The 17,506-nt window shown below is 37.4% G+C and overlaps 2 protein-coding genes and 1 pseudogene across 3 annotated transcripts; 1 reads left to right on the forward strand and 2 right to left on the reverse strand.

Annotated features, from left to right (window-relative positions):
* LOC104602544 (uncharacterized) lies at nucleotides 1-6,216 on the reverse strand (annotated as a pseudogene). Its single transcript, XR_016082260.1, has 9 exons — nucleotides 5,378-6,216; nucleotides 4,061-4,223; nucleotides 3,847-3,942; nucleotides 3,666-3,722; nucleotides 2,573-2,704; nucleotides 916-1,119; nucleotides 708-833; nucleotides 471-619; nucleotides 1-392 (listed from the first exon to the last, which is right to left on the reverse strand). The product of XR_016082260.1 is annotated as an uncharacterized LOC104602544 (transcript).
* Nucleotides 6,217-6,532: 316 nt separating this feature from the next.
* On the forward strand, nucleotides 6,533-7,819 carry LOC104602695 (pentatricopeptide repeat-containing protein At2g40240, mitochondrial). The gene has a single exon (XM_010266474.2). It carries the CDS (start codon nucleotides 6,533-6,535, stop codon nucleotides 7,559-7,561), a length of 1,029 nt encoding a protein of 342 aa, XP_010264776.1. The 3' UTR covers nucleotides 7,562-7,819.
* Nucleotides 7,820-8,429: 610 nt separating this feature from the next.
* Nucleotides 8,430-12,489, reverse strand: LOC104602543 (Ribosomal protein L10 family protein). Its single transcript, XM_010266270.3, has 8 exons — nucleotides 12,329-12,489; nucleotides 11,822-11,987; nucleotides 11,570-11,660; nucleotides 11,434-11,492; nucleotides 11,143-11,203; nucleotides 9,437-9,527; nucleotides 9,272-9,348; nucleotides 8,430-8,861 (listed from the first exon to the last, which is right to left on the reverse strand). The coding sequence occupies exons 1-8, from the start codon at nucleotides 12,354-12,356 to the stop codon at nucleotides 8,745-8,747; spliced, it is 690 nt and encodes a 229-aa protein (XP_010264572.1). The 5' UTR covers nucleotides 12,357-12,489; the 3' UTR covers nucleotides 8,430-8,744.
* Nucleotides 12,490-17,506: the final 5,017 nt, after the last annotated feature.

Raw genomic sequence — 17,506 nt, forward strand, 5'->3', positions numbered from 1 at the left:
TTTTGATATGCAATAGTTTAATCCTTTCTCAGTCTGGACAAGTATTTGCTAATGCAGTGCAATCCAAGGTATCATAGCAGATGTTAACACATATATGATGTTGATTATAGCACATTGGTTCCCCGATAGTAGTCTAGCACTCTAACTAACAACTATCCAATTTCTTGATATTAGAGTAATACAATGCACAGACATAGAACTGAGTGCAAGTAATATACCTCCTTGAAAGAGTGAACATCACTTCCCCAGAGCCAAGAATCACACCCCGCATCTCTTGCACCCCATATATCATTCCTTTGATCATCGCCAACATGAACAACCTCCTCAGGTTTTAGTCCCAAAAGTTCACATGCCTTCAAAAATATTTTAGGATTTGGTTTCTCTGTTTCAACCTGTTGTGAAAAATATCATGGACCATTAAAATGGAAGTAGTATAATATGGCCAAGCCACCATATCTTGATTTACATACCTCAGTTGACACTGCTATAGCATCAAACCAATGTTCACAATTCAATGCCCGCAAAACAGGTCAAAGTTAGAAACAACAGCTATTTTCACACCAGCTTTTCTAATGGCCTCAAACACCTTCTCAGCAACAGGATCACAGAGGTGCCAAGCCTGAGAAACAGTCAAAGGATATACGTTCAAAATTCTGTAGATCGAAAGGTATATAAATGAGAAAATTTTCTAATAGAACTGTCACAACCTTGTCAGTTGTATAGTAGTTATAAAGTTCCTCAAAGTACCCTGAATTTGAATAACCAGTGGAAGATTTGACTATGAATTGCCAGAAGGGTCTTCCATTATCAACATATCTGCACATAGAGATAGCCTCAAAAATGCCAAAGCAGTTAAACAACAAGATTGATCATCACTCATCAGCGGGTATTACACTAAAAATTACTCTTACTCACTTGTGCCGTGGGTTGGGAGGGAACAAGGAGGGTCCCAACAGCGTCGACGAGAAGAGCCATGTGAGTGATATCACCGTACAGAGGCCTCCTGTAGTAGCTTGGATTGGACAACTTGGGCTTTGACAGGTTCAGCCACTCCTGAGCCTGGGCCAAATATCCAGGCCTAGCCAATAAAAATAAACCAGCATCAAACGCCGATAGAACCTGGGTCCGTATGGGAGAGAGATATGAGAGAGAGACATTGACAGATAGAGAGAGAGAGACCGAAGAAGATGGGGGCGGGCGGAACCCCTGTTTTCAGTGTAAAAAGTGAAGAAACACAATTAAAAAAAAGATTGGGCGGAGCCCCTGTTTTTCCATGAAGAAGAAGAAGGGGGTGGGCGGAACCCCTGTTCGGTGTAATAAGTGAAGACAGTAACACAACGAAAAAAAAAAAGAAGGCGTAGAACTTGGCGTTGATCAATAGTATAAAACCAAAACCCTGGGTGTTTCCCAAGAAAAGCCCCTGTATCATCTTCCAACAAGATGCCTTCCATCTCTCCAATGTGTTTTGCAATGAATTCACTGAACTTTATCCATAATCAATGCGTCATCAACTTCAGCACTAAGGTGAAAGAAATAAAGAATGATCTGACTTAATCTCCTACAAGCTATTAATTTCTGGAACTCCTATTCAGCCTTTTGTATGTAATTTATTAAAGGTATTCACTTGGAATATGGATTTAAATCTGTTTCATCACTGCCATCTAGGACTCCTTCAAAGATCTCTCTGAGAACCCTTGTTAGATCAGTTAATAGGTGCAGATGCTTGAGATACAACCTTAAGGTTCAGTCTCAGCTGTCTCGAGGACTGCCAACAAAAAATAAAAGATAAATGAATAAAAACAGAGATAGTGTATCGGGTGGAAGAACTGAAACAACCAAACTCCAACTTTCACAACGCTGCAGACAGAACAATATACTTAAATAGGAATAAGTCAAATAACGAAGTTTGGAGGGGGAATCCGATCTAAGAAAAAGCCACATTAATATCAATAGCCTGCAAAAATTTCCCGAGGAAACAACTCAAAGCAATAAGGAGGAAAAAAAAATGATAACTGCAACTTTGCAGATTCGAAATGAAAAATGAAAATTGTTTGGTTAAGTCGTATACAGACATCAACGCCAAATGAAAATTGTTTGACCAATCAAAACTATAGCAGTGCAAATGATTCGAGTGTAAATTCTGAGCTATTTTTGTTTCAAATTTTAGCTTATTTTGTTTGATTGCAGTACAAATGAAGGAAATTGTACTGCATACATTTATACTAATGCACTCCCATACATTTATACTAATGTATAGATAAAACACAAAATAAAATGAAACCAGAATTTGCATTTTTTTTATTTGCAGTCCCATACATTTATACTAATGCAAATAAAATTGCACTGCAACCAAACACAGCCTTAAATTATTAATTAGTGGATATTAGATTATTAATGTTAATTATTATATATAAATATAATCAACTTAAAAGAATATAGCATATAACTGAAGTAGTTTGTGTAAACAGTATAAATTACAAGGGGGCCTACTTACTATATGCAAATTTCTTGGCCTTAACCTGATGACTGAACCCATGGCCTTAATAGCTAGAGATCATGCTTTTGTGCTTACCTTAGGAACCGGAGGTGGCTCAATTGCACATGCTTTTGTAAGGTCATTGCAGAGAAACTTTACCAATGCATCAATCAAAGGCTTTGCTTTAAAAAGATATTCCGCAACATCAGTGTCAGAATAACCCATAACCTGGAAAATGTTTAAATGAAGGTTCAGTTATGTTACAAGAAAATGTATAGCACCTGATTGATTCACAATCTCAAAAGCTAAAGCTAAGGTCATAGCATGGAAGTGCTAAGAAAATGCATAAAGACTGATAGAGGAATTCGAGGGATGATTCGATATTTTATTTCATAATTGGAAAACGAGGAGACGCATTGAGAGAGAGACAGATTCAGGCAATTGAATAAAGTTCTGAAAAAATTTCACAGGATAAAGATGACAATTTAGAGAAGCAAAGAGACATGTGAGTATGTATTTCAAGCTTCAACTATTGAAGCAAGATAAAATTTTCTTTGTTTCTTTCTTTTTATCATGTGTGTGATTAACTAAGAAAATTCAAGATACGTGCTGGTCACCCTCACCCCATATTCGACTATAAACAATATCATTAGAATTTAGAACCAGCTTCCACCCAGTTGGCAAGGGTGATGTGAAAGATATAGATGAGACAAGGTAATGACTGACAATGCTTACCAAGAAAGTTAGGATGTGGGAACTGGCCTAGTAGGGGAAAAAGGATTAAAATTTAAAGCTGTGTGACTGGTGATGACAAAGCAGTTCAGTTGTATCTTTAACTTCCTTCTCTCTCTCTTCTCAAAAGAGATGGTGGTGGCCTTAACCACTGAACCAGAGCATCCTGATTCACATCCTTAGGCTCTGCTTGGTTTATTCAGAAAACAAGAGAGTAAATATCTTTCCCATATTTGCTTGGTTCAACTATGACATGGGAAAGATATAATACTGGAAAAACTTTAGACCTCTGAGGACTCCGAGGGAGAGATTCAAGCAGTCGATGCCGCAGGTTATTGTCATTCTGATGCAAAAATCCAAACGTTAGCCGTATCTAAGACCTAGAAAAGTAGATCAACTGCAATCAAACAAGTGGGTATATAAACTATTCTCCAATTTCAGCAAGTCAGTAGGCAACCTTCGTTTCTGGAAGAAGTGTTATTTGAAAGAACACCTCATCTGTTTCCTTTTCCACCTGCAAACCAAGAAAAAACCAGCCAAGAACGTTATTAGAAAATGAAATAACGATCACCTCCCACCCGATCTGAAGGTGGGGAGCAGAGAGAGAAAGATACAGACTGACTGACAGTGAGACAGACCTTTAACTCAACATTTACAACTGTGCACAGAATGTTGGAAGGTATATGGTAGATGGGCATTTTCAGATCATTATCAAGCTTTGAGAAGGCCTTAACCTACAAAGAATTTAGATAGTTAATACAAACTGAAAAGAAAACAAACGATTATTGTACAGCACTGAATACTCAGATCACAGGAATGAAACAGTGAAAGAGATACAGGAAAAAACAGAACCTGCTCGATGTGTTTGGGAGGTAGAAGACCTTCTCACCGACTCGAGGAACAGCAGCGAGGGGGCCCGCGCTTCTCAATTCCAATAGCCATTCATTCATCCAGCATGTCCCTTTCCCAGTCCTTGCTTATCACAACAAAGCTCTTCCAGTGTTCTTCTATCCCTCTTAAACGAAGCATGAAACCAAGAAAATCAAAGTTTTAAGCTCCAAGATTTTTATAACAGAGAAAAAAAAATATCGCTTAACTAAATGAAGAATGTTTGAGAAGGTAAACCCCATGCGTGAGTGAAAATAATGGAATGGAGTCACATGGGAGTGGAAAAGCCAGCAGTTCATGAAAGCTCAATCAAAAAAAGCAACGAAGAAAGCCCTCATTTTTTTGAGAGTGCTGATGAAGGTCTCAGTTCCATCATACTGCACCGCCCAGACCACTGGAACAGAGCAAAGGAGGGGATTCTGGGTTTGTTTCGCAACTCATGGCAGAGAAGATGAATAAAAAAATATAACCCTCTCTTTCCTCCGAAGAGAGGGAAAGAGTATGGACAATTGTTTTTCATGCAATGAAAAGGTATTGCCACTTGTTTTTCATGCAAAAAAAATATATATATATTTTTTCAATGAGATTGTAATTCACAATGTTAATTATTGTATTTTTTTTTCCTTTTTCTCATTTCTTATTTGGCTATGAGGATCAATTCCCTAAACATTGAGAACGTCATCTGTAGTCTTCCTTGGTCGACAAAGTAATCTACCGATTTGGAAATCTCTAATCCCAGTCCAGTGAAGTTAAATCAATCGGATAAGTACAAACGCATCCATTCAACAGGCTGAAACAACTAAAGAAATATGATTCTGATCATCAACTGAGTTAACGAAGCAAATCTCACAGTCGAATAAATTTCTAAACACCACAGATATTATAAATACGGCTAGGAAACAATTAAGCAAGAAATGTAATAGGATCTGCAACTCATTCAAGAAAAAGGAAACAGGATAAAACACGATGAGATGAATGGCCCTTTTAATAGTAAAATCAAGTGAAGAAAAAAAGAGAAATAAATAAACATAGAAACTATTGATTTTCCTCTTTAAATTACTGCCAACACGTTCGCTACTCCTAATTACCGACTCCAAAATCAATTACAGGGGTTTATTATCAACTATGGCGTCAACCAAACAATTACAGAGGATGGTTTCCCAGTACCTCATTGCCGCCTCTGTTGGTTGACAACCGGATGCAACATTAGAGAGAAGAAAACGAAAATGGAATATAAAGATAAAAGAAAAAAAAAAAGTTGCAGAGTAAGTTAGAACTTACCTGAGATGGGATTTTGGCCTGATCCGATCAAGAGAACAGGGGAGCTTCGGCTAAAATTATGGTTTGAAATAGATGGCTGCAGCTGGGGGAACAATTTCTGTTAAAGGGAAAACAAAGCAATGCTGACTGATGCCCGACCAATGTTTTAAAGAGGGTGATGCTGCCGGCGAAGAACTACTTTGGGAAACTGTAGACGAAGAAAGAGACGAGATTTAGACTTCTAGCAAATTCGTTCATGGCACCGTAGCTCTTGGAACTGAACCCTATGCATCCCAACAGTCCTTGCCTGTAAGGCAAAAAAGTTTTATTCTGCATCTCCTCCGCCTGAAGCAGTTCAAACCCTGAACATTTATGGCACCATAGCTCTTCTTGAGGAACTTGTTTTGATGGCACGCGTATAGTATTGTCGGTGGTGTATAGTCTCAATGGCAAGCAGGAGGAGAAACCTTGAAGAAGAAGCGATAGAAGTCCCCGGTTTTTCAGAGGAAGTAGAGAGAGAGAGAGAGAGAGAGAGAGAGAGCGGGAAGATAGACACGGAAGCTGGGAGAGAGAAAGAAATGTGTCAAAGGAAGAGAGAGAGGAGTAGTGAGACGAAGTGGTAAGTGGAAAATGGGGAGAGAGGGAAAAAAGTTCTGAAAACATGAGAAAAAAGTAAATACGCGTTGTACATGCAAAATAGAGGGAGAGACAAGTGGTTATTCTCATGCAAATTACACTTAATAAATAAATAACAGTATTGAACAGTAAGATTATGGAGAGCACCCCTTTCGCTTTTATATATATATATATATATATGATTGGTAGCTGAGACCTGATTCCTTCTCAACGAATTCAAATAAGTGACGGCAGTCTGCAGACTGCAGGTGCGAAAAAGGGCAGATCAATCTGGTTACGTCATGGGCTGGGCTTAAACACCCACCGCCACCAGAGTCCAGACTAGCCCGGTCCAGCTTCAGTCCACATACACCCGACCCATCACCATGTCCAATAGTCCATGTGCGAAGGCCGAAGAGCGAACATTGGAAAAAAACGAGCCAGCATTTGGTTCTCCCCACTCCCCACCGCGGCAGCAGCACCGCCCAACAATAACATTGGAAAAACCCTAACCTTTCCCGTCGTCGTGTCCCCTCAGCCACCCTCCGACGCCTCTGAACCATGTTTATCCTCCGAAAAAACCCAAAAGAGATCTTGAGGACACCTAATGCTTCCTTCTTCTACATCACCTCCCGTTGCCTCTGCAGCACCACCGATACTGATGAGAAAGCTAAACTAGAATTTACAGACCCGGATAAACCCACATCAGCTCACTACGACCAACTCGTCAACATCGCCGGTCATTCGAGAGACTTCACCACCCTCCACTATCTTCTCAACAAACGCACCAAGGACGGATGCTTCAACACCACCAATACCTTCAAATTCATCACCGGCGCCGAGGACGACCTCTCTGACCTGATACAGACCCTAAGTCGTCTTGACAAAGGCTTCGCCCGCAAGAGCGCCTTCGATGCCCTAATCGCTCGTTTCTGCAAATTGGACCAGACAGAAAGATCCCTTCGTCTCATTGATACAATGATTCGGGGCGAACACGGCATCAACGCCTGCACCTTCCACCCCATTCTCAACGCTTTGACAAGAAAGAAGAGCATGGAGGAGGCCCGGTGCGTATTAGCACTGATGAAAGACAATGGAATCACCCCGGACGTTACCTCTTACAACTACATACTGACCGCCTATTGCGTCGCCGGGGATTTAGAAGCTGCGGCCGGAGTCCTGAGAGAGATTCTGGAAGAAGGGTTGGAAGTGGACCCGAGAACGTACGACGCGATGGTATTGGGAGCATGTAAGGCAGGGAGGGTGGAAGGAGCATTGGCGCTGTTGAGGAGGATGGTGGATGACGGTGTTCCTGCGCTGTATTCTACGCATGCGCATGTCATTAATTGGTTGATGAAATTGGGTTGCTTTGGACAGGCGGTGGAGTTGGTGTTGAGTTATGGGGGAATAGATAAGGGGTTGGACACGGAGAACTTTGGATTCCTGGGTAGATGTTTGATGAGGGCGAGAAGGTTTAAGGAAGCCAAATTGGTGCTGGGGGAGATGGACAAGAGGGGTTTAGTGATGGGGCAAAAGTTAAGAACAGATTATGCGGAATTGCTACAGAAGCCCATCAAAGTCACCAAATGAGTTTGATTAATTACTAATCGATCGAAACATCCGATGTGATATAATTTGGTGTTGTTTGCTTTACGATTAATGAAGGACTTCATGAATGTGATGATGAGATTATACTTAATGCTTGGTTTTTTATTATTAGGCAGTCCCGGCTTCCGATTCCAACTCCATTTGACCATTGATATGAACTTTCTTTTAATGTATTTGGAATAGATAAGAGTGTCTCTTGTATCCATAATAGAAGAATTAAATACAAAGAGAATATGGAATTGATGTTATGATTTTTATTTCAATGGAGAAATGGACTTCGACATAGAACGGAGAGAGAGTAGATGTGATGATTTCCTTCGAGAACTTCACCACCTCCTGCAAATACATCCATGCTTCACCTTCTGCAAATAGATCCATGATTCATGCTTAAATTTTTAGTTTATCAACAATTTATGTCACATGGTTCAAGTCTCAACTTATGCAGTTTTTTAATGCAGTATAAACAATGTGAAAACTTGGTTTCTCTCTCCCAAAATTATCACTATAGGAGATGATTTAGGACTTCGCTTTATTTGCACAAGGGAATCAACCTTAGACTCCTAAAAAACGTCCAAAAGATGTACAAGTAACGCATTAAGCCCAGCAATGAATATCTTACTTTTCTTTTTCATCACATCCATCTCTATTATATCCAAACTCTAAAGACGTAACCTGTAATTGCAATTCAAAATCCAGAATAAGGTGCAGAGGTCCGGTAAAAACCCAAACCTGTCCAATTATTTCTGTGCTAAAACGATTAGAATTACTACTTTGCTCACGTCTGATGTCATTTTTCGCCAGTAGGCAGTATTCTTGCAAAATAAAAGACCATGTGAGTAATCCTGGTGACTTCAATTCAACCCACTAGTGAAGTATAGGAAATTTGATTCTAGCTGATAGAAAGAAGTAAACAAGTTACTCCACAAAATTTGACTTTGGTTCATTATGACAATCGTTTTTAAATCTATTAAAAAGTTCACCCCTTAAGCCCTATGATTACAATCATATCCCCAAGTGGGAGCAGATAATTGCAATGCAGTTTAAAGAAAAGCAAGAAAAACAAGATTGCAAGCATCTCCTTGAATATCTTCACCGCTGCCAAAAATAAACATGAAGACCACTCCCCTCATGTAGTATACAGCTGCATGAATGAGCATACCCGCACCTATGATGACTCAACATCGGAAAGATCCAACCCTTCTTTGTACAGCTCAAAATCATCGGGGCTCCACCTGCATATTAAGTGAAGGCGAAAAGTAGCCATTTTGATCCCAAGCAAACGCTGCAAATGAACAAAAATGAGAGCCTAATTAGATCATGCATTTAATAACATCAATCTAGGTCAATATAAACCTGATCGGGAGTTATTTAAACAAGGGATAACATCATTTTCTCCAGTCAAATTCTCAGCTCTTTAACCACCCAAATATTGCAATTTGAATGGATGATTAAGATCATGTCATTGCCCTAAAGAAAAATTACTTCATGCTATGTTAAATGCAATGATTATCCATATTGAATGAGACCGCCGGCACATAAAAAGATGCCACATGGAACTCATGTAGAATGTAAAGTTATATCCTTCCATTCATAACAGGTTCCATATAGCCTCTAAAAGATAGGTAAACCCCAAGAAAATTGACAGAGCTTCCATTTTAACTATGCACCAATTTCTGTAGGATATAAACAAACCAGTATGCGTGATGACTCGGGTGACAGTGGTTCTCCTTCTTCACACACGACAAAGTCAGACACGAGTTCCACCACACCTACAAAGAAATGATGAATAGAATCACCATCATATACATGTTCAACCCAATAGATGATTGAAAGGCGATGAGAAGTTGTCAACCACACCTTTGTTCAATCGAACAGGCATCCCTTGCTTGCGCAGAAATGGCTCCATTTCATGAGTAAACTGGTCCAAAGGACCTTCTTTAAGCTCCACCTGCAACAATCAAGGATGCCACCTTAAGCATTATTTTTTGCAGTGACAACTACCATAAATAGTAATCAATGTATCCAGATGGTACAAGGTGTATAAATTAAGTAAATATAATTTTGATTTACAAACATGAAACATCATCCAGTGTACATTCATATGCCAGGTAAAACTTGTAGTATTACAATCTATTGGAAAGGAATGAAGGTATGATAATATTAGGAAAAAAATGAGCCTATATTAGTATCTAAATGAAAATTGTGAATTTGATGCCTTTTGCAATTTTAGATAATTATACTGAACTTATTTGAGGATGGGCCTTGGCCCAACCATTGGGTTGTTCCATTGCGAAGTGGGTGACCAGTAGGGGTGTCAATTGGACCGGATTTGGTCCAATCCGATCCAGTCCAATGTGAGTCCATTATAAATGGACCAGGTCCAATCCGATCCAATGAATGTTTTGGACCAATTTGGACTGGTCCAATTCAATGTCTGGACCATCCAATCTGTTAAAGTTCATTTTGATTTAGATTGGTTTCAACCCAAACCCGGTCCATTGACACATATATTATTATCTTATATTAATGGACCAGATATTGGCTTAATCCAACCCAATCCAATATAAGTTTGTCACAGATGGATCAGGTCCAATCCAATCTAATAAATATTTTGGACCGGATTGGTCCAATCCAATATGTCTTGTTGGTCTGTCCAATCTGTCCAAATTGATTTTGAACTGGACGAGGTCCAATCCAAAACTGGTCCATTGACACCCTTAGTGACCAGGGTTCAAATCTTGGAAACAGCCTCTCTATATGTGCAGGAGTAAGGCTGCATACATCTGCCCCTCCCCAGACCCCGCATTGGCAGGAGCCTCATGCACTAGGTTGCCCTTTATACTGACAGTTTATTTATCTGCTATACATAAGAGTGTCAAGGGATTGCAGTTTCTGTTCTTGTTCAACCAAGCAAAGCACCTACATCATCATGTCTGTATAACAGGTCCTAAATAAGTCATGCATTCTCTGAACTGATGTACCAAATGCCAATGGTAGATCAAGTTGTCCTAAAGTACTCGTTAAATTAGATAAAAGAGTAAATAATGTTCATAATCTTTTCATTATTTTAGTTAGTAGCAATTATTTTTAAATGGTAGTTTGGCTTATAATAAAGCAAGAACTCAAGAGAAACAGCCAGAGGGCGGCAATTTATTGAGTGAGCTCTTATATGGGCAGAGATTTTAACCATTGTATTGTTTTCTGATGGAACATGTATCGGTACAAGAAGAGCAATGGGAGTTAGAAAGCTTCCAATTTGATGTCAGAATATTTCTGTCATCACTACCCATTAGCAAACTACCTTTTTATAGCCAAAGCCAATATCATTCCAAAAACCTTTAAAACCGTATTGCCTAGGCTAGATCTTTGAACTGTATTAAAATGAAAAGGACAACAATTTTAAAATGGCATGGCAATGATAATAACTGTATTTAGTTTCCATTAAACAAGTGGCTGAGAAACGAGATAGAAATAAACAGAATTGGTAACTAGCTCTTTAGTGCTCAGTAATCTACAACTTAACAAGAGAAAAGAGTGGAAATAATGGGTCCTTGCTCCCAAACCTTTTCAGTTGCAGTGCTTCCTGTCCTAGCAAAGTCATACTCTTCATATTGTTCAAACAATCTGCAAAACAAAGTGAAAAGAAGCTCAGAATCATGTAAAAACCAACATTAAACATGCAAATGACGACGGTCCTAACCTCCAAGAACAACAAAAAAGGAGTACATCTTATAGATGAAAGAATTTTTTGCAGTCTTTCAATTTTCCAAATAGCTTAAAAATGAAAATCATAACTTTCCCAAGGATCTAACTAGTATTATTCAGAGTATTACAGCCACATGTTAAAGGGATACCTTTCGACCTCTTCTTTTGGCAAGTTAGTGAAATAAAGTCCAGCATTTCCACGCAAGATCTGACATATAATAAGAAAATCATGTTAAGCGTGTAGAATAAGTATAAGTTGTTGGAGACATAAGACAGCTAGCATACCTTAGAAACTTTGTGAATGCCAGGCCTTACTTCATCAGCAATAGATCTTCCCAGAGATATTTGCATCACCTTGTTTGATCCCAGAAAAAATCTGGCATTAAGACAACAACAAATACAAATACACATTCAACTTTTATAATTTTAACAACATGCTGATTGAGCAATACTTTGTTCCTAGAATCCTAGGTAGCAAGCTTACAATTAATCAATAGCAAGAAAGCAGATAAGAATGGAAAACGCGGAATTGATTACCTGCTTGTGGATTTAAGCTGTTCCCTGAACTCCTTGAACTTGAGATTTCTCATGTTCTCAAAAGAGAAAACATATATTGAATTGTAATTGTCTATGGCCTGTCTTATTGAATTGACAATTGCTTCTTTGTGCTCCTTCCCCTTCTTCTTAGTCTTCGATAGTGTAACTGTCATTTCGCAATGCAATCAAAAATTAAAACTACAAAAAATGAATCAACTAGGAAAAAGGAAGACTAATATCATGTCTCTTGTAACCCTCATTACTGGTGTAGAAAACCCTAAAACCCATGAACGGAATCTGGTTGAGCTTTTCAAACAGATCACTCTGAGAAATCTAAGGAAGTCGATAAGATTTCTGAAACTAGCTCAATTTTAACAGTCCAAAGCTAAGCTACCCATGAAAAGTAGTAACAAAAAAAAAAAAACTGTAGATTTAAGCAAGAAGACATAGAAGAAAGACCGGATTTAGTGATTAGATATATTAGTGCTCGAGAAGAAGAGGACTAACCAGGCCTGTTACGCTTAGATTTCGGCATTCTTGAATAGATGAAGCGTATGCAAAGGCGGCTTCCCCTTCTGCCTTACGTTTCAAAACCCCTTCAACCAGGGGAGCTCCTCTTTGTGGGTTTAGGTTTATACGGAGGGATTGGTCCGCTGGACAAGACGTGCGGCAAAGTATAGGGTAATCAGCAATCTGGCGGGTTTGGTTGGATTAAATCCGTGTTCCACTCTAATGTTGCCCGACCCGCTAACCGCGATGTTAACCGAGTGACATTACCGAGTCGTAACGAACCCGTTTATCCTCAAATCAAAAATCGTCGGGACACGTTAAAAGGAGTTCACATCTCCGCCGTATATTAGGAATATCTCTGGATGATAGTACTAGAATTAATGATGTCTTTATCGGGAGATGTTTCTAATACATGGCGGAGACATTGTGGGGCGGATAAATGATCTCCCTTGAAAGCACATGCCACCCATTCAGCCGCACGTGGGACTCCGTGAATGCCATGCTTGTATGTAGCTGTAATAAAAAAAGGGTAAATTTTTTAAATTACCTTTATGATTTAGTTTATTGACTTGTTTATATATTGTCTTAAATACTTCTATTCTTATAATTGACATCGTCATTAAATATTAATGGCAAAAACAAAATTTTAATTTTGTCTTCCATTATTCCTCAAATTTTGAAAATAAAACCCAATGATAAAAAAAGAAAAATTTTCCCTCCTTCCATCGGTCATTTGTGCCACGAACTACTACCGGCATCACTAATAGTGTAGGTGTAGGCATATGTGCATTATACCAAATCGTTTTGCCTTTGATCAGTTTAACTAGTTTTGACTTTTGAATTTTAAAGTTTATTTTAAAAGCTTTCTTTTTGGAATAGACACTTGTGTCCATTTGGGTGACTGGAAACACTTTATAAATAGAGTGGTGGTCAACCCAGTTTCACACACCAAGTTCACAGTTTTGTCTGTTTCTTTCCTGAGCGTTATCTAGTGTCGTTTGCTAAGGTCTGGTAAACGAGTGCATGTCTACTAGTGCCTTGTGGGTTGTTTTATCATGATGACCGATTTGCAATCACCCGGCTGCACTATAGGCTCAGTTTGGAAGGAATACAAATACAAATATGTATTGTACAAATACATACAAAATATAAGATTTTGCACACAAATTTGTATTTGTACTCCTTCCAAACTGAGCAATAGGGGTAAATGTGGTTTTAAGGAGAGTGACCAAGCGGTGCGACTCAGCCCTCCCTTTCACTGCAAATCCTAGTTTCATCTTCATAGTTCTGCAACATTGCTGAAGTTTGGTTTGGAAAGTGTTCACTAATAAGTTCCATTTTGCCTTATTTACATTATTATTCCACCAATCTTAAAATCGCATTTATTGAACTTATCTCTGCTAATCCCATCATGAGAAATTAGATACTATCAACAGTTCTTGATTTCTCAATGATTGAACATTTCAATGGAACCAACTACAAGCGCTGGAGACATGCCTTCTGTTTGCCTTAAAATAGTTAGGGGTAGCTTCTGGTTTGACTAAATCAAAACCACTGAACATGGAAGAACCAGCCCGTTCTGTTGTTGTAGAACACTAGATCATTACCACCACCTTTACAAGAGCCATATGTGATTGCCTATGAAATTTGGATTGCTCTAGACAACAAATACACTCTGAAAAATGCTAGAAATAATATATATATATATATATATATATATATATATATATATATATATATATATATATATGTGGGTGTGTGTGTGTGTGTGTGTGTGTGTGTGTGTGTGTGTGATTGCCAATTTTCTACATTTTACCATGAAAGAAGACATGGATGTGTCTGCCCAAATAGATGAATTTCAAGTGCTTGTGGGGGAACTAGCAAAGGAAGGCATGATACTACCAGATGAATTTATTGTCATTTCTCTTATAGAGAAATTGCCACATACATGGAATGATTTCAAAATAAATATGAAAAACAAGAGAAATGACATTATTTTGGACTAACTAGTGGTTTGAATCAAAATAGAAGAAAAGAATAGAAAGAAAGATGAAGATGAGAAAAATCAGATTTCCAAAACCAATATGGTAGATGAAATGACTACAAATTTAAAAAATAATCTGAATGTGAAAAATGATCAGAAATTCAATAAGCAACAAAAGAAAGGAAATGGTATGTATATGGCAAACTTGGGCATTACAAAAAAGGCAATCGTTACCGAAAAAAGAAAGACTTTGAAAAACCAAAGGTCAACTTAACTGAAGATGTCATTGTAGCAATGGTTTTCGAGGAAAACTTGGTAGATAAATCGAAAAAGTGGGTATTGGATACTGGTGCTACCAAGCACATATGTGGAGACCATGACTCTTTTTACAAGTACACAACTCAGACCGAAGGAGATCAAGTCTTTAAGGGAAATTCACAAACTTCAAAGGTCTTTGGCAAAGGAAAGGTGCTCTTGAAACTAACTTCAAGAAAGATCCTAGTGCTGAATGATGTAATGCATGTGCTAGAAATTAGGAGAAACTTGGTGTCAGGTGCACTCCTTAACAAAGTAGGACTGAAGCTCACATTTGAAGCAAATAAAGCCGTATTAACTAAAAATAATGTATTCATTGGAAAATGATAGAATGTTGGTGAACTGTTTGTATTAAACATTTATAATATTATTATGAATAAGAATGGTTCTTCTTCTGCTTATATTATTGAATCTTTTGATATTTGGCATGCTAGATTAGGACATCATAGTGTTCCTTATCTAAAATGATTATGCAAGTTAGGGTTTTGAATGTTCCTATTGAATTTATAAGTGAAAAATGCCAAGTATGTGTAGAAGTAAAGTTCACTAAAAAAAATCATAAAAGTGCAAAAAAAAACTAAATTAGTGCAACTTATACACAGTGATATAGGAGATTTTAAGTTTTGTGAAACTAGAGGAGGAAAAACATATTATATAACATCCATAGATGACTTCTCTAGATATGCAAATGTTGTTTTACTTAGATAAAAAAAATGAGGTTGAACGAGCTTTTATAATATACAATATTGAAGTAAAAAATCAGTTAGAAAAGAAAATAAAGAGACTTAGAACAGTATGATAAATAAACCATTAGGAATTTCTTTAAAGAAAATGGAATTATACATGAAACCACAATCCCTTACCAACCTGAATATAGTGAAGTTGCAAAAAGACTTAATAGAACATTAAAGAAAATGATGAATGCTATCTTAATTAATTTAGGTGCACCTTAGAATTTGTGGGAGAAAGCAATCCTAACGACTTGTCACCTGTATAATAGAATACCTCCTAAGAAGAAAATGACAAATACCTTTTGAACTTTGGCATAACAGGAAATCCAATTTAGACTACTTAAAAGTTTAGGGCTACTTAGTAAATGTTGGAATACCTAACCTAAAAGATAGAAATTGAGACAAAAAACTTGTAACTGTGTGTTTATTGCGTATGCACAACATAATGTAACTTATCGGTTCCTTGTAATTAAAACTATTGATAATGTTGTAGAGTACAACACAATGATTGAGTCTCGAGATGCAAAATTCTTTGAGCATATTTTTCCATAGACAAAAGAAACAATAAATAGGGAACATCCCCAAGTGCATAACAGAAACCAAAGAACAAGAGTTAAATGCTCAAGGAATTAATAATTCACTTAGTCAAAGAAACATCAATTTTAGTAATCAGGAATCAGACTTAAGGAAAAGTAAAAGACAAAGGAAGGAAGCAAACCTGGGTGATAGAATATTCACATTTTTAGTGGACAAAGACCCAATAACCAATCAAGGAGCCGTAACTTCCCCTGATGCAGTATTCTAGAAAGAAGTCATAAAAAGTTAAATAGACCAAATCACACTTGTGGAACTTGTATATCTCTTACCTAAAACTAAGGCACTAGACTGTAAGTGGATATTTAAGAAGAAACTAAAACAAATGACACCATAGATAAATTCAAAGTCAGATTAATTTCTAAATGTTTCAAATAAAAACAAAAAGATGTAGATTTTTTTGACACATATTCCTCAGTTGCAAAGTTAACTACCATTAGAATCTTGTTTGTTATATCATCAATTTACAAATTAGTAGTCCATCAAATGGATGTAAAAACAACTTTCTTAAATGGGGAATTAGAGGAAAAAATATATGATGCAACACAATCTGGCAAATCACCCTCCATCAATATACATTAGGCAACCTGAAGGTTTTATAGTATCAGGACAAGAGAAAAAAGATTGATGCAACAAAACTCTTTCATGTTTTTCCTTTGACATTTATTTAATAAAAAAATAAAACACTACAAAAATTTGTCATTTCAACCATCACTAGGAAAAGAAAATGGAAGATAAAGTTTCAAGATATGCAGTTGGAGGAGAGAAAGGGGGGGTCAATGGGTGTCGTTTTCCAAAATCCAAAGAATTCAAGATAAGATCTTGTGGAAAAGAACTACGATTTTGTAGCATAAATACTAATCATCAACAGTTCTTTTTTTTTTTCTGTTTTACATTGTTTGGCAAAACCGCTACCCACGGGCACTTGCACAAAGAATAAAGTGACACCACGTTTCAACTCGATTTGAGGAGAATAGTGTTCGATACGTTTGGTTTGAATGTCTTCCTCGGGACTTCATGGTGCTTAAGTGAACTACCCATAACCAAAATCTTCAAAACCATCAAGAGTAGGCGCATGCATTGCTTAGGAGGACTTTGGCATAAATATAAATATTCCATACAAAATTTAACCAATACCTTGAATACCAAGGAAATAGAATTAGCCACGTTTTAGGAATGACTACCTCTAAGGTTAGATGTAAGCTTCTTCTTCTTTCTTTGTTTCACAAGTATTAAGAATAAGTAAAACAATGTTTTCGACATGCAGTTGAACTGGTCGATTGAACCATTAAAGCTATCATTCAATCAAGATTCTGGAGCCAGTTTTAGCACATCTAGAAAATTGGACAAATTTTGTTTTACTTCATCAAAAATCATTTGACTTAGGCAAGTGGACCATTCATCCATTCGACCCACCATAGATTGTATGTAAACATTGAGAGGTCATAATTTTGCACTCTAAATGTTTAATTGGGGTGATTTTTTTTCTTTATTTTAGGTAAATTTTTCAAGATCTCTCTGCCCTTGTAAATTTCAAAAAAAAAAAACTCT

This window comes from Nelumbo nucifera, chromosome 2, assembly GCF_055504915.1.
Source record: "Nelumbo nucifera cultivar China Antique chromosome 2, China Antique-T2T, whole genome shotgun sequence".
Lineage (NCBI taxonomy): Eukaryota > Viridiplantae > Streptophyta > Magnoliopsida > Proteales > Nelumbonaceae > Nelumbo > Nelumbo nucifera.